The sequence below is a fragment of the Felis catus genome, chromosome D2 (assembly GCF_018350175.1).
Source record: "Felis catus isolate Fca126 chromosome D2, F.catus_Fca126_mat1.0, whole genome shotgun sequence".
NCBI lineage: Eukaryota > Metazoa > Chordata > Mammalia > Carnivora > Felidae > Felis > Felis catus.
This window is the reverse complement of record NC_058378.1, coordinates 83,220,442-83,242,069: the sequence shown is the minus strand read 5'-3', so window position 1 is coordinate 83,242,069 and position 21,628 is coordinate 83,220,442. Positions and strand designations below refer to the sequence as shown.

Below are 21,628 nucleotides of genomic sequence, written 5' to 3'. Positions count from 1 at the left end.
TCTCGGGAGCTGACAGCCAGTGTGAGCCTTCTCCCTAACCCTGCTGGCTTCCGGCAGGCCTGCCCTCCTGGCGCGAATTCCTGCCACCACATCACCGCCAACAGGCAGGCGCCCAGAACCGCCCATCTGCCCACACCGGCCTCTCAGGGGGCCTCAGCCCAGGAGGGGAAGGATTCCTTCCCCCAGAGAGGAGGGGGCCTTTGGGAAGCCCGAGTCGGAGGGCGCCACTCCTTCCATTTACTGTCCATTAAAAACCTGGTGGCAAAGACAGAACGTGACAGGAGACAGGAGAACCCGGGAGCCCCAGCAGCTGTGCCAAAGGAACACAGAACCGCGGGGAGACGACCAGGCGCTCAAGAGCGAGAGCTGAGCCTCACGGCCACGGAGGGCGCCCAGCGCGAAAATAAGACAAACGGCGGACGCACCTGCCCTGGGCACCTGTGGTTGAGGGAGAAGGGGGCAGAGAACGGGCAGTGGTCATTCGCTGACATGTCACGAGCACGACAGATCTGGAGGGACGGGGACAAAGCAGAACGGAGCCGGCTCCCAGCGGCTGCCCTCCGACCAGACACAGAGGCCGTCTCTTTACCTCCCGCCATCCAGGGCAGGGCGGGGCCACCACCACAGGGAGCGGGAGACAGGGAGCCCGCAGCGGCAGGAACGGTCTCGTAGAGCCAATAGGACCTGGATGCGGAGACCCCCTGCCACGGCTTCTCCGGCTGAGGGCGTCGGACCCCGGGGCCTGGGGACAGGCTACTGGGGAAGCACCAGCCGTCCCTGCTACGGCAGGGCCCTGGATCTCTGATGGCCCCTCCGGCCAGGCTTGTTCCCACCTCCTGGAGGGCGGGCCCTGCTCACTGGGGCGTCCTGGGGATCGTATTTGTTTTCGGCTGTCAGAGCCAGGTTCGTTCTGAGTATCTTGGCACTGACAAGGGACAAAGGGGACGAGGGACGAAAGGCACCTGCACACAGTGATACAGATGCTTGGAACCGGCCACACCGGAGTTCGGCGGAAGCGGCACATAGACTCAGTCTCACGAAGCCTGAGCAAGAACGGGAGCGGCTGACGGGACCCCCAGCTGCGGCCGCACAGCATGGGCCTCCACCCCTTCCCCTCTCCAGTGCACCTGCTGGGAGGAGCTCATAGGCCGGCAGGTGTAATCCCAAGGATGCCACCTCACTCGACGCACGGATGCTCCAACGTCCCTCAGCTCCCAAGCGGCAGGTCCAGGAGTCTATCCCTGGCCGGATGACAGGGGTCTCCCCTTTGGCCCCCAAACTGTCTTCAGGTTCTAACTGAGCACCCACCGGGAGGATGGGGAGTTTGGCCTGGAGCACTGCTCACCACTGTGCCTTTGTCTTCAAAAGCAGAAAGGGCACAAGCCAGTCAACCAACCCGAAGTCCGAGGCCTTTTCTCGTACGTGACTTTCTGCACCAGCGGCCACGCTGGGCAGGCAGACATAAGCCCCAGAGGGAGTCAGCCCACCTTCAGAGTCGAGTCCCGGGCCCCTCCAGGACTGTCCCTCCCACTGCAGACCAGGAGATCGCAGCTGGGAGGGGGGACACCCCGCCCTGGACAGCTGCTCCTGGCCACTATTGGCTGTTCCTGGGCCACGGCCCCCAGCCCCTCTGAGCCTCACACACTCATGTAGAAAGACTTGGGGGTGGGGGGGCTCTCCATAGAAGCATGGTTTCCATCTCTGTCCCCAGAGGTGACCTGGGGTCTACGGGGGCAGTGAACCTGCCAGAGCCCCAGGAGCACTATCAACCTGGCCCCTCGGCTTTTGTCTGTTTTAAGAATTGGGGATCCCCCTCAGACGCTGCTGACGGACGGGTCCTGCTGTCACAGAGTGGGCTGAATGTCCCTCTGGCTCTCACCCCCAGGGATCCCCCAAGCTGTCACTAGTAATTGCGTTCACAGTGGGCAGGAGGGTGCTTTTACTACACCCCTACCTGTCCTTCTGCCCACCTTGGGACCGGCCCAGCCATGAGGGTGAGTCCTCCGGGGGCCCCGGCCCGACATACCTGCAGTGGACCACTATGGGCCCGGCATGGGCGGGGTTGAGGGCCTTCACTTTCTTCAGGAACTTCAGCATCCCGATGGGGGTGAAAGGCACTCCAAAGTCGGGCCAGCTGGTGAAGTGCAGCTGGGAGACCAGCCGCGGGGCTTTGCAGCCATCGGGGAGCTGCTGCGGAGAAGGGGGACACGTGAGTGGGGGAACAGCACCCGTCCCTCCCCCAGCATCATGTCCTGAGGATGCTCGCCGCCTCCACCCCTGCCATCTAGGCCCCGGGCCGCCATGGGTCCACCGGCAGCATGATGGCTGCTTGAGGGGTCCGCACAGCAGGACCCACAGCACCCGGCCCAGGCCCCCGGCAGCCAGACGCATCCCTGAAGCTGACCCTGGAGTTCACAGACCCCACTCGTGAGCGGGGAGGCCACATCGGGGTCTGCCTGCGTAACTGCCAGCAGCAAACATTTTCGCTCCCCAGAGGCTCAAGATTGAGGGGAAAGATGTGGCTGGCCCGTTACGGGAGACCCCACCCCACCAGCCCCGCTCAGAGCCTCTCAGGCTTCCTCCCCACCAAAGGCCCATGGGTGCGGTTCTCTGGCCGGATCATGGAAGGCTGGATGGTGTATGTGGAAGTGCCTGTGTGTGTGTGTGTGTGTGTGTGTGTGCGCGCGTGTCAGTGTGTCCGGGAGGGACACAAGCAGGGGAGAGCAAACACCATCACCATCAAGCTCATCCTCTTCCCTTCTTTGCTGTGGCTTCTAGGAACCTCAGACTCCTACTCTGCCATCTGACTATGCCAATCCCTCCACCTTTGACTCCTGATTGCATGATCTTCTGGCTTTCATATATCTTAAATCTCTATTTCATCTGCTTTGTCCACAGGCGTCTGTGCCTTACATTTTTCTAGGCAGGGATGGAGTAGGGACAAGTAGGAAATAAAGGCAAAAAACACTGAGCAGGTGACAGATCAACTTTTGAGACTGTTAAAAAAAAAACCTCACTTCATCACTTCAGTGTGTGACATGACATCATGCGACTGAGTGGGGGACCCCAAACCCCGTGCCCCCATGCAAGTGACCCGCCTTCTTCCACCCAAAACAGTGACTGAGGCCCACGAGCATCCAGAGCTGTCTGAAGACTAGGGGTGCGCCTGTCTCCTCCCCTGCAGACCCGACCTCAGTCCACGAAAGCCCAAACCCGCCCCCACCCCCACCCCCGCACTTCCTCCCGACTCAGCCCCCCCTCGGCCAGAGCTGCTCCAACACTGCAGGGAGGCTGTGGTGGGGGTGAGGCTCTTCATGCTAAAAATAATGACACGTGTATTTATTCTTGCCCTGCTCTCTCGAAAGGTTGCCTTTCCAGAAAGTTGGTAACTCAGAACACTTACCGACTGTATGCAGAACTTCCGGATGGTGTAGTCGACCAGAACCACACAGTCCTCCACGCACACACGGATGTTTCCGTAGGTCCAGCATCCCTGGTCCGGCCAGTACTGATAGCATTTCTCCTACGTGGGACAGTTGAAGAGAAAGAAATAGGTCTGGAGCGCCCGGGTGGCTCAGGCAGTTGAGCGTCTGACTCTTGGTTTCGGCTCAGGTCATGTCACGGTTTGTGGAATCGAGCTCTGTGTTGGCCTCTGTGCGAGGAGCCTGCTTGGGACTCTCTCTCTCCCTCTCTCTCTCTCTGCCCCTTCCCCGTTCACGCAGGCCCGTGTACATGCTCTCTCTCTCTCTCTGCCCCTCCCCTGCTCATGCACATGCACTCTCTCTCTCTCGCTGTCAAAATAAATAAATAAACCTTAAGAAACAGTTAATAAGTCTGTGTGTGCCCTTCAGGCACGTCAGCGCCCTCAACCCCCCACCCCCCCATCAACACAGGGCCTCCTCACACACACCAGGTTCCCTCAGACAGTTCCGGAGCGCTGGGAAAGAGCACTAGGAGGTGTGGAAGCTGGGAGACTGAGGCCACAAAACAGCCCTGAGCCTCTACCTGGGCCCCTGTCTGCTTTCGACACCAACAGAGGCTGGGCCTCACGGGAGGACGGCGTGTCCCCAAACGCTTCCCACTGGACCCAGCAGGGTGTCCTTCGGCTCACGGAGGACAAAGCTGGCCAGCCCACCGCGGAAGAGGGGTCAGCTTAACGCCCCCCACTTATCTCCGCCTAGGACAAGGCAGATGCAGAAATCTGCAGAGGACGGGCACCCCGCCACGCAGAGCCCCACCTCTACCTTCCCTCCCTCGGAGCTACAAATGGCTCCATCCGGGGACAGAGCGCAAGAGGCCTAAAGGGCAACAGTCTTCCGTGAACACGGGGCGCAGGAGTGTGTGAGGACCCACCTATGGGGGCCCAGATGTGCTCAACAAGCCTTCTAAACGTCGGACAGACAGGGTGCCTGGGAGGCTCAGTCAGTGAGACATCCGACCTCGGCTCAGGGCATGATCGCACGGTTCGTGGGTTCGAGCCCCGCGTCGGGCTCTGGGCCGACAGCTCAGAGCCTGGAGCCTGCTTCGGATTCTGTGTGTGTGTCTCTCTCTCTGCCCCTCCCCCACTCACACTCTATCTCTTTCTCTTTCTCAAAAATAAACATCAGACAGTTTATTCTGGAAGCTGCCCACGAGTGGCACAGCTAATAAGTCACGAGGATTAATAGTCTTATGAAAAAAGGCAGCCTGGCACTTACCAGGCCCAGCATTTATATTACGACACTGTAGGACAACTTCCCCTCCCTACTCCAGGGCATCTCTGAGGTGCCTTAGGAGAAGCAGTTACCCCAAAGTGCTAATCTGGGCCAGTCCTGGCTTCCTGGGGACCCTCCAGGACCTCCTGAGATTCTCCCCTTGAAAGACTCTGGCCCGGGGCCTGAGGGCTGGTTCCGAGGCCCCCACAGGGCTGTGGGTGTGGACATCTGACCTCTGGTCTCACCCGACGCCCAAGGTGCCCTCCCTCCAGTCAGATCACGAGATGTCAGGGCAACCGCATTTCACAACGTTCAGCCAAGATGTTGAAGTCGGGAGACAATAAGAGAAGGGTAAGCACTTAAGAAAAGGGAACTCTACTGAGAAATGGTCTCATCTGAAACGGTCAAAATCAAGATACAGAAGAGGCCGGCTCTGAGTCACAAAAATGGAAAAATCCAGTAGGAGGCTTCAGAGAAAGATCAGAGATAAATGTCGAGTAACATGACGGCGGGCGGGGGGAGGGGGGTGCAGAGGGGGGGTGTCTGAGTCTCCCTGGGTCGCATGTGTGTAAACAAGCCCCCTCCCCCACCCCCTTGCAAGTGGCAGCAGTGGGGCCACGGGTCCCAGGGGACCCGGGGCTCCCCGCGAAGCTTTGGGGGCCGGGTCCTGCCAAGGCATCTGCTGAGAGTGTGGGAAGGGTTCAGGGCTCCTGCCTGGAACCCCCCCCCCCCCCCCGCCGTCTCCTGTCACTCTTTCCATCCACAGGACAGGATTCGCCCCATGAGAGTGACCCTCTCCAGCTCTGTCCCAACCGCCCTGGTAACAAAACAAAAACTCCATCCTACTCAACCGGAAACAGTGACTGGAGGCTTTTTCCTGTGCTTTTTGGAAGGCAGAAGGCAAACCAGTGATGGTGGCACGGGGGGGGGGGGGGGGGGGGGGGGAGGGGAGGACTCTGCCTGAGGGCCAGTGTCTGCCTAGGGCCTCAGCTGAGCTGCCCCAGCAGGCCGCCTACTTCCATCCTGGGGGGCAGCCCTTCCCCTTCCCCTTCCCCTGAGCCCAGCTGCCTGGGGGTCCCCTGCCAGTGTGCGATGACAGGGCCAGGGTGGAGACCAGCACCGCGTGGGGACACGGCAGGCCCAGACAGGGACCAGGAGGACAGATGTCTCCCACCACACAGAGCCTTCCTCGCCCCCGGCCAGCCCCACCTTGTTCTGGGCCTCAAGCTGGAACATGCTAGAACAGCGACCCCCTGTCTGGCAAGCCTCCTTCTAGCCTGCGATTCTTTCATGCTGGTGAAAACTCACTTCTGAAAACCCAGGCCCTGCTTTCGGCAGAGAAACCCTCACTGGGCCGCCTGCTTCAGTCTGTCACCAAAGACCCCAGCCCGAGACCCCAGCCCAGTTCCCTGACCCATTGCCAGCGGTTCTGGGGACACTCGAGGTGCGAGCCCAGCCGAGTACTCCTGGCTTTATGATCACCTCACCCTGCCCCCGGAGCCTCTCTCGGGCTGGATTTGGTCAAGTTCCCTCCAGCCTTTCAGACATGGTGCCACTCCTGCCCCCACCCTGACCTACACCCAAGAGGGACTGCTCCTCCCTCTGGGGTCCCCTCCTTCCTGCTCTAGAAAACCACCATCACACCTTGCTCTGCCTTATGCAATACGGGTCTGTGCCCCTTAGGTAAAAAGTCAATGGCTGGAAGGCAGGAGAATGGCTCCACGTGCCCCACCCCCCTTCCCCAGTGCCCCAGCCGCAGCCCCTGAAGCCCCGCCCCCCCAGTGCCCCAGCCCCAGATGTCCCGCCCCTTCCCAGTGCCCCAGATGCCCCGCCCCCTCCCAGTGCCCCAGCCGCAGCCCCTGAAGCCCCGCCCCCCCAGTGCCCCAGGCCCAGGCCCCTAAGTCCTTGTCTGCCTGGCTCACTTGGCCCTCCCTGCTCATCAGCCCTTTACTCTCCGTTATTTTTTATGTCACCTCCTGACACAGTTTATGTTTATTTGCCTTCTGTTTGGCGCCTGCCCCTCCCAGCGGCACTCAAATCACAGGAGGCGGGGTTTGTGTGCTGCCCCCTGCACACTCCCCTGCGGCCGCCTGTCCCGCAGAGCAGACCGGGAGGAGTATCTGTCCCCTTAGGACGTGGATCCGCTTGACCCTCTTTATAGAGGGTTCAAGTTCCTCCGGTGTCCGTGCATTACGTTTTAAATTAGAAGTAGCTGATTAAATCCACATTCCTTCAATGCACCTTGTGTTTCAAATACAGTTCTCTAGTCTGGATAATAAGCAGGAAATCCACCTTTATTGGTCGGCCGAGGCCCACCGGAGCGCATGCCCAGCACGCTGAGCCTCTGAGTGCTGAGCCGCACACGGCCGGCACCGGAGAGCAGCCAGGCTGGGGCTGGGGTGGGGGGCTCTCGGCTGAAGAAAGAACTAACCCTGTGACATTTGCGTGTCGCCGTCTAGAGCAGTGAGATGCTTGGAACACAGAATATTTGTTTCGCGATAAAAATGCTGTGAGCCCCTCGTGTTTTTTTTTTTTTTTTCGTCTTCTTCTGCAGCGATAAGAAGGGAGAGGGATAGGAAAAGGATGTGGTGAGCACACCCCCAGCCAAGCCCCAGAAGCTTAAAGAGTAGAGTCTGTGAGTCAGAAGGCTGGGCTCACCTCCTTCCTTTCTTTCAGGTTCGTCAACATGACAATGGTTGCAGACTTCTGTTCCCAGATCATTCTCCAGAAGTCATTAACTGTCTCCTGTTTAGGGCCTGTATGCAGAGGAGGAGCCCAAAGTCAGACCCGAAGAGGGTCTCTGGCCCCTGTCACCCTGGGCTTGGGGCCCTGGGACCGGGCTCCTCCCAGGCACAGAAGGGCCGGCTGGCCCACCGGGGAAGGGGCGCTGCCTCCCCGCCCCACCGCCCACACCCCTGGCCACCCCCGGGGCTGGGATGTCCTTGGGGAGGCACACAGCAGCGTCCAGGGGGTGACCCCATTCACAGGCAATCTCGGGTATTCAGATGAGGCTGGGGTCTGAGCCTGCCTGTCCAGAGTGCCGCGCGGCCGCTCAGGGGGCCCCTCAAAGCCTCGGCACGCCAGCACCCGCTCCAGAACTGCACGAGGGTCTGTGTGTGCACGACAGACAGACGCAGACAGAGACGCAGACGGGCTGCGGGCCGACCCACTCACCCTCCACGCCTAACCCCCTTCCCTCATCTCTCAGCTGCCCTCGCAGCTGGCGATGATTCAGTGCCGTCCAGCGGGGTGTGGGCTGAGGTTCCTGGGGAGCGGTCTGAACCAAAGACAAAGCGTCCCCAGAAGAAAGTCCTCTGCCCTTCGCCCTCCTTCCTGCCTGAATGCAGACACAGTGCCTGGAGACGCAGCCATTTTGTGACCCCGAGGGAGGCAGTGACATGCCACCGAGGGTGGAGCAGGAAGATCAAGAGGTCCCTCTCCTTTGAGCCACTGCCTGGGCCCCGGGCTGCCCCCCCTTCTTACGGGAGAGAGACTCCTCTATCTGTGTCAGCTGATGTCTGTCGGGTTCTCTGACGCTGCACTCTGGGTGTATGCGTCTGTGTGCTTCCCTATTTCCTAAGAAATGTACATTTTTAATAAGCTCTCAAGTGATTCCGACGTGCGCTGAATTTGGGGACCTGTTGTCGGAAAGACTGTCGCCTGCGAGGGAGGAAGCCCACGAAAGCCGCTGTGGGCTCCACGTCCCCAGCCACCTCTGGGCTGACGGATGGTAGGTCAGACCTCGTCCGTGCAAAGTGGATCGTGTGCGAGCTGAAGGGCGCGTGCGAGGCGCCCTGGGGGTTAAGGCCTTGATCTGATAAGCGACTCCCTCCCTTCCCCACCCGCCTGGAAACAACCACAACTGGGAGCCACACCCGAGCTCGGCCAGCTGAGAGAGGTTCAGGGTTGTCTAATGAAAGAATCAGCACGTTCAAATGATAACCGTTAACCTACTGGGTGCCCTGTCTTTGCACCAAGATGTGAGGGAACAGGCATGTGTCTGTCTGTCTGTCTGTCTGTCTACACGCATGCTTTGCGTGGATGTACGTCCAACGTGCCGGCTACACCTACACTTATAAGTGATGACACCCTCCCCTGGCTGCCCGACCGCGGAAGGGGGACCTGGGCTCTCAGGGGCTCCAACTCGTCTGTTCTTTTGAAGCTCTGTTTGTACGACACGCTTCATCATCTCGTGGGGGCAGAGCTTTGCGAACGAAGGCACAGAATGACCCGAGAAGGCTTGCTGAGAGGCAGGTGTGAACGTAGCACGTCTGAGCAGCTCCCAGGACATGCTGACACTCGGGGTCAATGGAGCGCCAGCCTCGAATCGCAAGGCTCTGTGAGATTCGGGACACCCCTGCGTGGCCCGTGCTCAGGGACAGCTTGGACAGACTGCAAACAGGCAACACCGACGGGGCGGTACAGGAAGCCCTGGGGAAGCCTCGGGATTCCTGGCAGCAGATAAGGACCAGGTAGCCTCCCACGTCATGTTACCAAAATCCCGTTCTGAAAAGAACAGCAAGAAGCTTACCTTGAGCCGCTATGAATTTATTCTTCTCCTTGTAACCCTAGAAACATAAAATCAGGTTTGTAATTCTTCCTTGTTTTCTTGGCTGAAGGCGTTTGCCGTTGTTGTTTGGAAAGTAACGCGTATCAACCACGAGAAAGTTGGAAAACACACAGAAAGAAGAAGAAAACTCACTAGTCCTTTCGGAGCCAGTGTTACTTTTGTTGGCCCCGCCGTAGATTTTTCCTGTGAATACTTTCCCATTCGCACACGCACACACACAAGCAGACACACGTTCAGATACTTTTAACTGGTAAGTGCAAATTCTCCTATGTTGTATTTTACGATAATTTTATAATTTATATTAACCGATATTTTAAGGTTCACTTAAGGTGAACGCTTAAATCTTTTTTATGTTTATTTTTGAGAGAGAGAGAGAGACAGAGAGAGACAGAGAGAGGGAGAGAGATAGACTGTGACCTGGGGAGGGGCAGAGAGAAGAGAGAGACCCAGAATCTGAAGCAGCCTCCAGGCTCTGAGCTGTCAGCACAGAGCTGGAGGCGGGGCTCGAACTCACGAACTGTTACATCATGACTGGAGCCGAATTCGGGTGCTTAACCGACTGAGCCGCCCGGGCGCCCCAATTAAAATGAATTCTTAATCCATTGCATTATGGTTTTACCATAGTTTGTTTAACTGATCCCTCTTGTCCTATTTGGTCAGTAACAGAACGAATGCTGTAACAAACATGTTTGTGCTTATCTGTTTCTTGAAAATGAATCCCCGGACAGATGCTAATTCAAAAGCCCCGGGCGACTCTGTGCGCTCTGTGCTGTGGCCAAGCTGCCCAGGAAGGTTGTGACCCGGCCCCAGAGAGGAAAGTCACGATTCACACTGAGTCCCCAAATGGTGCAGGTGTGTGCATCCGGCCGGGCCGGGGACAGGAAAACGGCAGACTTACATCTATGTACGAAGCATTAATATAGTCTGAACAGGGGGCTCCATCCACTTGGCTCAGAATCACCCTGGAATGATCATCTGTTTAGAAGAAAGCAAAAAACCATGATATCAGGATAAGGAAATGACACCTGCCATACGTTTCTTCCATCTACAGCATTACACACGGCACCTGACACGACCGGGTCTTGCGTGGCGATCACCGGGACAGAGGATGCGTCCTTTTCAATGTCCTCATGAGACCCTCTGTGTCATGAGGATGGGAATACACCTGTTTCACTGAATGAGCACTGCATCTCAGCACGGAGGACAGTGCCCGGCCCTAACCAGGTGTCCGGTAAGACCTGTGGGCTGACAGCAGAGGCATGAATTTCAGCGTCCAGGAGTGGGGGCTGCTGGGCCTCACATAGAAACAGCACAGCAGCACGTGCTGGGGCCCCGCAGTGAGATCACCATATTCTCCGAAACCCCAGCTGGGCCCCCGTCTTAACAAGGCCCTTGCGCACTGAGGAGAGCCCCGGACGGAAGGGCTGGGGTCCGCGCTCCCGGGCTTTCCAGGGAAGGGACAAGCCGACTCTACACCCCGATCCCCATCCTTCCAGTCGGCCCTAGAGCTGGAAGGTGGGCGGAACTCACGCTGACCTGAGCTGGGCCTGGAGGGCCACCTGCCTGGAAGATTCTGGCCTGCTGTACAAGCAACTCTCTAGTGAGGGGGCTGACCACAGAGAGCTCTGTGTGGGTGTGTGACGTGTGCTTCCTCCGTGTGGGGGCGGGTGGTGTGCAGGTGTGCGTGGTAGGTGGGGCTGCGGTGTGTGTCTTCTCTGTGTGCGTGGGTCTGGCGTGTATGTGTTTGTGGAGTGTGTGTGTGTGTGTGTGCGCGCACATTTGGGGAAGTTTCAACCGGGGCCCCCACTGTGACCTTGGTGGGTCCTTGTCACTCCTGCCTTCATGGCCCCTTCCTCCATAAAAGAAAAAAGTAAACACTTTATTTTACTTTATTTTTATTTAGTTAGTATACTAAATAGTTAGTTAGTCACTTTATTTTTATTTAGTTAGTATAAAGCTTACCGTAACCAGACTGGATTATGGTGTTGTTTTTGTTTCTGTTTTTCTGATTTTAAAGGAAATCAGATGGTGTCATGGGCCCTTCAAAGTGTCATGGCCCCGGGCCTGGGTCTCCTACTTCCAGCTGCACAACAGCTATCGGAAATACTGAGCATGGATGGCCAGACCGGGCCCAGGGCCAGGGTCAAGAGTCAAAGCTGCTCCCGGGGTGGTTCACACCACCCCGGGCACGGGGCTTGGGACAGAGTGAGCACTCCGTATGTATTTACTGCGTTCTATCGTCCTGCTTTGTCCTGCTTTACCCCCTGCTTGTCCCCACAGGTCTGAAACTGAGACGTGTGTGTTTGCGGGGTGGGTCTGCGGCAAAGGAGCTGTTGTCTTCCGCATTCTTGGAAGGCGCTGCTGACCTCAGACACCTGTTGACTAGACACGGTATCGCTGGGCCCGATCTATCCTGCCCCCAGCAGCAGAGGCCACTGAGGCTTTCAGGGAAAGTCATGGCTCGTATGGGGCAGCCAGGGTGTCAAACCCCAAACGTACAGCCCGATGGCCTCCTCTACGACACCCTCCTGCTCAGGGGCTGACAGCCCTAAAGCAGATACGGCTCCGGCCAAGCATGTGTAAAGCCAGTTGAAAATAATTTGGAACCGTTTACGCTTTGAGAACAGCTATAGAAAGCCGAGGGTAGAAAATAGCCTCTGGTTAGATTTAGAACCTTGCAGTTTCGGAGAGCTTCCTGTCTTTTTATTCTGAAAGTCACACTTCGCTCTCAAAACATTATATTTTGAAATTACTGGCTGTTGCTGCTTTTTTTTCCAGAGTAGAGGATGCTGTCTCCCTACCAGTCACCAAGCTTTTCCGAAGCCCAGCCTCATGGACACGCCAGGCATCTTGTTCTCTGTCATCCAAGCTCCCTAGAGCCATTTCCATGCCTGGGTCGAGGGGTTTCTTAAAAATCTAGTAAATTTAGGGGTGCCTGAGTGGCTCAGTCAGTTAACCAGCAGACTCTTGATTTCAGCTCAGGTCATGATCTCACAGTTTGTGAGATTGAGCCCCACATCAGGCTCTGTACTGTCTGCTTGGGATTCGTTCTCTCTCTTTCTCTCTGCCCCTCCCCCGCTCGCTCATGAGCACCCTTGCTCTCTCTCGTTCTCTCTCTCTCTCTCAAAATAAATAAACTAACTTTCAAAGAATTTTAATTTTTTTTTTTCAACGTTTATTTATTTTTGGGACAGAGAGAAAGAGCATGAACGGGGGAGGGGCAGAGAGAGAGGGAGACACAGAATCGGAAACAGGCTCCAGGCTCTGAGCCGTCAGCCCAGAGCCTGACGCGGGGCTCGAACTCACGGACCGCGAGATCGTGACCCGGCCGAAGTCGGACGCTTAACCGACTGCGCCACCCAGGCGCCCCTCAAAGAATTTTAAATAAGGGTTTTAGTGAGTAAGAGGCAAATGGGGGCAGGACCCTAGAAAAGTGCTGGGGCTGGGTAGGTAGGTCCTCAACAGATACATTTAGTAAGTCAATGCATACATTAAATTGATTAACGAAGCTAATTAGTCAAACTAATAGCAGATAATAATGCTAATTTGCAAATATCCCAATTTTTATTTGACACAAAATATTCCAAAGATCCCAAGCCTCCCCCCACGGTTCTCCCTTCCCTCGAGCTGCTCCAACCAAGCGGCTTGCCTCCCTCCTTCTCTGATAACCCACCCCAGGTCCAGCGGTAAGCCCTCCCGATTGGACCCCCCCCACTGCGTGTCCAGAGTCTAACCCTGGCCCAAGCCCCTCCTCACTGCACAGCTTCGTGTCCCATCTCCTTGCGGCTCCCTTGGCTGCCTACGCAAATATGTTTTAGCCGAAAGACTATTTGGCTAATTTCTCATCGCAGTTGGATCATAGTCTTATAGGGGCCTTTGGAAAAAAAAAAAAAAAAAAAGAGGTGTCAATCCTACGCTTGTAAAGTGCAAAAGAATTATTTCTATTAAGTGCTAAGAGTCCAGAGACCACACAAATTGGGCGGACCACAGCTTCTCGTGCCTCTGAAGAGACGGACTTAATTCCAATCCTAAAAATGCAACCGAGTGGACTGAGGCCCACTGCACGGGCTGGCTCCCTTGCTTCCACGGAGGCTCTGTCTGAGAACGGGGAGATTCTCTGGCCTGGGGCTCAGGATTTAAACCCTTCCTGGCTGCCTTTCTGTTAGCCTGATGGGCAAAGCCCACTAGAGGGGTCCAGCTGAACGAAGAATACCGCAACCCTCCTTGGCCAGCTGACAGCTTGGAACATTCAGGTTTGTCCTGGCACCAAGGTAGGCTGCGAAAGGCACCCCCGGGGCGAAGCCTGTCCAGCCACATCCCTGGACAGATCTGTCAGCTATCTGGCCCGACGGCCTCCCTGGACCCCACACCCCGCAGCCCGTGGCCCCATTTAGCTGCTGGCGTTGCTAAGCCCTCCCACAAAGCTGCCAAATCTCTGCACATTTCTCATTCTGTCATTTCTGCCCCTGGTCTGGGAGACCCACGGCTGGTGGCCGAGAGCACTGAGTCTGAGATACGGAGATGCCCAGGGCCACTGGCAGCACAAGACTGTGGCTCAGGACTGGGCCCAGGAGCGGGCCCCCGCCAGCCTGTGCGGGGGGCACTCCCCTGGGCCCCTGGGCAGCCCAGGTCTCAACATCGAGCCCAGGCTTGGTGGCCAGACCCACGACAACAGAGGTGGCCTGAGCCCGCTGTGGGAGACGGCCACCTAGACCTCCCTGGACAAGCGCCAAGCAGTGGTGCCGGCCCGGGCCCTCGTCCCCGAGTCCCGGGACTGTTATGCTGCCCGGACAGGCACAGTCCCCAGGAGCTACAAAGGAATGTTGAGTTTACTCCACACGCTACCAATCATGCAGAAAAAGTAAAGTCTTACTGGGAAGGATGTTGGGATATCTGTTTTTTTCTCTATTTTCTTCTTTATTGGCCAGTTCAAAAGTTCCTTGTATGTGTCCAGATGGCAACGACTAGAAGAAAATACACAGTTAGCACTAAATGTGATGAATCCAAACACAGCGTTTACGTCCACTTCGCTAACGGGCACAGGAATTAAGGAAACCCCGGCCGAGCAAACGACGTGCAGTCCACTGCCCTCCCTGCCCGGCGAGCTGTGCCAGGGGCCGGGCAGACTCGTGAGGAAGACACAGGCCCGCCTGCCCTCAGGGCGCTCTCGCCAGCGGGCCAAGCGAGCTGTGGACGTGGTGACGACCCCACCGTTGGGCCCTCAGCTGCATGAAGGCGGGGACTTGTCTGTGCACTGTCACCAAAGCCCTGGGAGCCACAGGTCCTGCCCCGGAGCAGGGACTCCACGGATACTTACAGACTGAGCACAGGAGAACTCTGGAGCAGGAGAGGGCAGAGCAAGGGCACCTTGCGGAGGGGCTGTGGAGGCCAGCTGTGCCCGTGGGGCTGGGCTCGGGGATGGGCAGAGGATGTTCGAGGAGCTTAGATGTGGGCCTCCTGCTTGAGAGGCCGCGTGCGCTCGCGGGCCAGCGGGTAAGGTCCAGCTGGCCTCTTGTGGGAAGCGCGGACTCCAGCCCCAGCCTGGATCAGCGCAAGATCCCCAGGGGTCCTGTGTGCGCACCTGGCTTCAGGAACTCTGCCCTATCCCCCCGCCGCCTCGGATGAGGACACCGAGGCGTGAGACGCTAGCTAGCACCCTGTGACTGATGTGTGGCTCCGTGGACACGAACCCGGCTGACCCTGGGCTCCCTGACTTCTACTGATTCTAGTCGTCCCCCTGCATTCGCTGGCTGCTGGGACGCCCTCCGCACGTAGGCAAGCCCCGTGCCGTGCACTGTGGGAAAGAGCCTTTCGAACCCCCAGATCACGGCCTTCAACGTTAACCTCAACGTTGACTGGACTGGGGAGGGGACACTGGAATTCGAGGAACGAGTGTCAATATTTACCAAGCCGCTGAGATGTGCCAGGCACTGGAGGAGGAGCGGGTCACCTGCCCCAGGCCATAGCTCAACCTATTACAAGAGGACACTAGCATCATCCGTTTTCCAGATGAGGAAACTGGCCCCCAAGGCTGCTGGAGATTTGTCCAGGTTCACCTGGCTGGCAAGCGGCAGACACCGGGGGAGACCTTCAGTCTGGCCTGGAGCTGGCCACCAAGACTCCCCTTCTTCAAGTCCCCGGAAGACGGGGGCAGACCTCACAAGTGCTGCGCGGCCCTAGGCTTATTCACACCATGAGTCACGAGGGCCGGACTCACCGCCCACAGGTGCCCAGAGCCTCCCTCTTCTGGGGCGGGGGGCTTCTCCCTCACAGACTGAGCCCCTGCCAGCCAGTGAACTCTTTCTTTTATTTTCAGTTCACCAAACTGGACGGCCACAGGCAGAGAGCCTGGTGGGTGCCTTGGGGTCAATGCCTTCTCTACCCCAAATTCCTGGTTCTCTCTCTCTCTCTCTCTCTCTCTCTCTCTCTCTTTTTGTTAATGTTTATTTATTTTGAGAGACAGAGGGAGACAGAGCATGAGCAAGAGAGGGGCAGAGAGAGGGAGACACAGAATCCGAAGCGGGCTCCAGGCTCCGAGCTGTCAGCACAGAGGCCAACGCGGGGCTTGAACCCACAAGCGATGAGATCACAACCTGAGCCGAAGTCAGACGCTCAACGGACTGAGCCACCGAGGCGCCCCTCAAAATTCCTGGTTCTTATCAAAGCAGTCTTGACACTGATTTTCTGGACCTAACCTAAACAGGGAATCTGTGGCAACATTCTACAGACTTCTCTCTTTCTATACTCGAAAGCTTTTTTGTCCTTACCCCTGAGAATAAAAATGAAGTATAACACTGTAATGGTGGGCGCATCATGTCATGCGTTTGTCTGAACCCACACAATGTACCACACTGGAACCCCAGCTCTGGACGTCGGTCAGTTAGTGACAATGAGTCAACATCAGTTCTCATTTGGAACACACGTAGGGCGTGAACACGGGACACTGTTGATTTGGGATACTGTGGGCTAAGGGGGAACGCTGTACTCTATGCCCAATCTTTCCCTAAGCCTAAAATGGCTCTAAAAATTAAAATCTATGCAAATGATTAATTGAAAAAGAAAAAAAGAACCCAAGAAACCTCCCTCTTCCTCGGAAGGTGGGGTGGCTACGGTGAGGTATGTGGGGAGGTTGGAGGGTTAGGCATCGAGGGGGGACCCAGCTCTGCCTCACCCCCCGCAGTGGCCTGAGACCCGGGATATGAAGTTGGGGTGGCGATACCGGCTTTTTGGGCTGTGCAGGGGGCCACTTGGGGTGAGGCCAGGTGCTCTGGGTAGAAGGCATATCTCCGTCTCCAAGAGCACAGAATGACTGCCACCCCTCACTTTGTCCCGCTGTCAATCTGCCTGCAGACTCGAATCTCCGAGCTGCTCAGTGGGCACAGGGGAAACGGGGCAGCACCCGGGGAGGGCTCTGCCGCGACCGGGTCACCCCCACAGCGCTGAGCGGGAGCCGTGCAGGTAGTGATCGGTCAATAAATACCTGGCGATTGCACGTGCAATTACATAAATTGGCCGAACAGGGTCGGCTGGTGTGCTTGCTTCTGGAGGTGGGATTTCATCTCGGTGAGCACACACAGGAGCCACAGGCCACGTCCCTGCCCCTTCCTCCCTGCTCTGCAGTGCTGGGCAGGTGGTAGCCAATGAGAAGAACAGAGAGCAGCCGGGTGTGGGCTGGTCCAGCATGCTCCAGGGGTCGGTTCTGGCTCACGCCTCCCCTGCGCCTTTCTACAACACGCATGCTAGGGCTGGGGCAGGGCCCCTGAGCTGGACAGACTCTGTCTGGGGAGGGGGTGTTCCTGCCCTGAATGGCACTCACTGGCCGGGGTTTCACTGGGGGGCCTGGGAGAGCCTCTGCTGGGATGGCACTCTATCATGGCGGGCGGAGACTGTGAGACTGGATGTCCCCAGGAGTCGTCCTAAAAAGCATGGCAGCCCCAGACGCCTCTCGTGCAGACACTGGGCGAAGCTGGGCACGCATCTGCCTCTTTTACGTGTTCGGACAATCCTACGGGGACAGGCAGCGTCCTTCTGGCACAGGCGAGCAACCCGAGGCAGGCAGAGGTGGAATCAGTGGACCAAGCAAGCGCCCCAGGCTGGTAAGAGGCAGGCCGGCCAGCATTCACGCCTCGACCATGCCACCGAAGCGACCCAGGGCCAAACTCCTTCAGCTCACGGATGCTCTGGGTCGGCAACACACAAACGTCCAAACTCGTTTTGAGACCCGTCCGTCCCTTTCATCGTCTCTGGGACTGGAACCCAGGACATCAGGCGAGGAGGAGGAAGAGGGGAACAGCTGTCTAACTCAAGCGGGGTCATCACAGAGCCAAGAGTGGGCGAGTCCTGGAAGTCTCCAGGGCGCTTAGGAGACAGAAGCCACACAAACACGGCTTGAGACACAGCCAGCTGAGGAGCGCATGGGTCGCTTAGTCAGCGAAGCGTCCGACTTCGGCTCAGGTCGTGATCTCACGGACCGTGGGTTCAAGCCCCGTGTCAGGCTCCGTGCTGACAGCTCGGACCCTGGAGCCTGCTTCAGATTCTGTGTCTCCCTCTCTCCCTGCCCCTCCCCTGCCCGTGCTCTGTCTCTCATTCTCTCTCTCAAAAATAAAACAAACAAAAAAGACAGGGCCAGCTCTCGCTGGCGAGAGCAACAAACTGGGGTTCAGAGACTACAAGCAGCTTGTCCCGGGTCCCCCAGCGCCGGAACCAGACCCTCCTTCCCTCTGCATATCTACTCATCCTTCACTGCCTGGAGGCCTCCAGTGGGCAGCTGGGCAGGGCAGGGCAAGGCAGGAAGGGTGACGTACTTGCTTCGGGGACAAAATCTGAAGTGGCACCATAAACCCAGGAATCGAGGTAAAATAATATCCAAATGCAACATTGAAAAAATTTTTAAATTCAAAATTGAGGCATGATGTCGAAAACACCAAACCTTTAAATAATGCCAGGATGGGTGACGGTGGGGTGACAACTCATGGTGGAGCCTGGGACCACGGGAGAAATCAGTCGGAATGATCTTGTCTTCATTTACTATTTCGTTCGGCATGGATTGCCTGCATTAATTTTGATATTTTGGGGGCGCCTGGGTGGCTCAGTTGGTTAAGCATCCGACTCAAGCTCAGGTCACGATCTCGCAGTTTGTGAGTTTGAGCCCCGTGTCGGGCTCTGTGCAGACAGCAGAGCCTGGCTGGGATTCTCTCTCTCTCTCTCTCTCTCTCTCTCTCTCTCTCTCTCTGTCTCTGTCTCCCTTTCTCTCTGCCCCTTCCCCACTCTCTCTGTGTCTCAAAACAAATGAACAAACAACACAAAAATTTTTTGATATTTTTGAATAATTGAAATACTATTTATCCCGACTGAGCTGCTCATGCCTGGGGCAGGTGCGTCGCCTGCCTGACCCTACTTCCAGCCCTGCTGCGTTGGAGTCGCCCTCACTTTAGAGATCTCAGCGGAGCCGGCTGGTTCTGACTCACGGTCCTCCTGCCGGCAGAAGGCTGACCCCCACGTCCACGCGGGGAAACACAAGCACATGGGGAAACAGGACAAGACAGGAGGGGACAAAGTCACACCGCTGCCAACTTGGGTAGTTACTGTGAACACGGAGAATGAACTTCTCTCGCCAGGCTGACAGATTGCAAAACAATACTGTGTCGAGCTGTCTTTCAAAATGACCTAATTTCCCCAAAATAGAAGACACAATTGGAAACAAAGGGAAGCAAGGCAAAGGCGGGCGAGGCTCATGTTAAAAAAATAAGCAAAGTACCGATGCCACGCTCCGTCACCTCCCGTGCCCTCGCGGGATGCTTCCGTGTGAAAAGCCACGCATCTGCTGGAGTGCCGTCTCTGGATTAAATAGCTACACCACACGCCGCTGGTTATGCGGCCCGCTGCCCAGAGCCCCTCTTAGACGGTGGAGGCCGGCTGCCCAGACGTTGGCCCCTGTGCCAGGGCCCGGGGGGGTGCAGCAGGCTATGCAAGGCGCGGTCAGCATCACCGACCTCGCTTTGGGGCTCAACACTGAGCACACGGCTGCGTGTGACGTGAGCAAGATGCACAGAGCTCATGAGGAACATGGTCAGGGGTAAACACTGAACGGCTAGACCCCAGATGAGTGTCCCCGGTGTCTCTCTTATCTGCCCCCCCCTCCATGTGCCTCCCTCTCTCCCTCCCCCCACCCCCCAAATCTCTGTCTATCTAGCAGAGTCACAATTCCCAGGACATTGACGAAAACTCGAATTGCACGAGGCGAGGCGTCACGGACGCACCTTCGTGGTTTTTGTGGAGAGCTGGGGGAATCGGCTTGCTCCCGTGGGGACCGTCACAGTTGGTTAAAGCCGTGCTAGTTGGCTGCTGCCGTTGCCAGGTCCGCAGAGGCGATTCACCCAGAACGGCAGTAGCTGGGTGACGCCCAGGAGAGGCTGGGGCACAGGTCGAACCAAAGCCCACGGCCCCTCAAGCGGCCCCACGGCTGTTTAAGTCACGCCACGAGGGTGGTTCGCAAGAGGGACGTTTCCTTCACCCGCGAGATGCATGAGGTCGCCGAGGCCCGTTAGAAGGTGGGAGAGTTCCACACAGAACTGTCACCCTACCGCCCGCTCGGGCCCTGGTCTTCCACATCAGGGAGACCGCCGTGTCCCTATGACGCTAGATTTTGGGACTCGGCACTCAGAGTGTCTGCGCTGGAAGGGGCCTTTGGGAGCCTCTCGCTCGACCGTCTCATCTTGCGAATGAGCGACGAGGGGCGTGCGTGGACCTCGCAGGAGAAGCCAGGCGTCCAGAAACCCCTCTGGGACAGTGTGGTGACCCATGCGAGTGTATGCGGTCTTTGGGACGATGTGCCCTGAAATGCGGTGCCGCGTTTCCCAGGCCCCGACCCCACGACAAGAACGGCAAGGAACCTCCAAACTCACGTTGAACTCCTCCCGGAAGCGCTTGCAGTCATCCGCCGACCGGACGCGGATCTCCTCCTCCAGGTGCGCCACGGGGATGGGGAAGTACTTCTTGGGCCCGGAGGGGGACCTGCTGAGAAGCATCACTCTTTGCTGCTCTGTGGGACCAGAAGACACATGGGGGCCACTCAGCCAGGTTTCCGGATGGCTGACTCATGAACCGGACGGACCGACGGCACCCCGGAGGAATGACACAGCCAGAGGGTGGACGGTGCTCTCCGATCACGAAGCCGGGGCCGAGCATGGCCCCACGCAGCTGAGCGCAGAGGTCTGCCCCCTGCGATAACATCCACACCAGAGGGGCGTCCCTCTGGCCGGTGGGACCTGCTCTCACCAACCACAGTCACCTCATCTTCCAGCTCAACCCCCAGCCCCCGCTGCCTCCACCAAGGATCCGGGCACTCTCACACTCCAACTCACTTTTCCAGGCTTGAAATAGGGAGAAACGATTGCACGCTAATCAATACGGAAGCATAACTTTGGTGCAGGCGGGAAAGACAGGGAATCGGTTAGGATACGCGTCTCCCTCAGCCCTGTCTTCCTTGTGACAAATAGTCTGCTTGCTGAAACACCACCAGCTCCAGAAGTAGTAAGAGAAACCCTCCTGGGGGCTCCTGGGTGGCTCAGCCAGTTAAGCATCTGACTTCGACTCAGGTCACGATCTCGTGGTTCGTGGGTTCGAGCCCCGCGTCAGGCTCTGTGCTGACGGCTCAGAGCCTGGAGCCTGTTTCGGATTCTGGGTCTCCCTCTCTCTCTGCCCCTCCCCCCCTCAAATAAATAAATGTTAAGAGAGAGAGAGAGAGAGAGAGAGAGAGAGAGAGAGAGAGAGAGAAACCATCCCTGCTTTGCGGGGAGTGGGCAGGGAGGCACTGACAACGAGGACGGGCCTCAGGAGAGATCCTTCCATCAACTCAGAGTGAGACAAAAGGAGAGATCGCTGGCAGGGGCTTCTCTTCCTGCAACGTGACTGATACTCTTGACAAAGTCCACATGAACACTCTGCTGTCACTCCTGCAAAGGGCCTGTCCCCACCTGCAGAGCCTTTCTGAAGCCCAGCCAAGAACTCCTCGCAGGGCTCGTTCCTCTGAGAGCAGACGCGTCAGAGTGAGTCTGGCTGGGCCTCTGGGCCTCGCCAGCCACACCTTCTTCCCTCCCTTTCAGGGCTGTTGAAACGTGCAGGGAGCCAGCTGGGGCAGGAAGGAGGCGCCCGCAGGCCACAGCAGCACCGAACGAGGTTCTCGGTGGCGTTCAGGTCCCGCCAGCACCCCAGGACTGCCCTCCAGCCCCTTGCTGGGTCCTTTGGGGCTGACGTTCTTTTTTATTATCTGGGGGCCGATTCTGCAATTCTGTTTGAAGGCTGACGGTATGCTTGCTCCCCCAAACCATGGAACTATTAGGTAGCAAGCTGACTAGAGGAAGTT

General features: G+C 57.4%; 1 protein-coding gene across 8 annotated transcripts in view; it reads right to left on the bottom strand.

The window, feature by feature from the left end:
- The window catches only part of PTPRE (protein tyrosine phosphatase receptor type E), a 163,946-nt gene that overhangs the window by 16,598 nt on the left and 125,720 nt on the right, over positions 1 to 21,628 (bottom strand). For 7 of the 8 annotated variants that reach the window (XM_023241091.2, XM_023241090.2, XM_045040834.1 and 4 more), the window contains 7 exons: positions 20,169 to 20,305; positions 14,138 to 14,228; positions 10,163 to 10,239; positions 9,226 to 9,262; positions 7,353 to 7,450; positions 3,404 to 3,523; positions 2,027 to 2,190 (listed from right to left, as the gene is read on the bottom strand). In XM_023241091.2, the coding sequence (XP_023096859.1) occupies positions 2,027 to 2,190; positions 3,404 to 3,523; positions 7,353 to 7,450; positions 9,226 to 9,262; positions 10,163 to 10,239; positions 14,138 to 14,228; positions 20,169 to 20,305 (724 nt within the window). The remainder of the gene's footprint in view (positions 1 to 2,026; positions 2,191 to 3,403; positions 3,524 to 7,352; positions 7,451 to 9,225; positions 9,263 to 10,162; positions 10,240 to 14,137; positions 14,229 to 20,168; positions 20,306 to 21,628) is intronic. The other variant, XM_023241088.2, reaches the window with a different exon arrangement.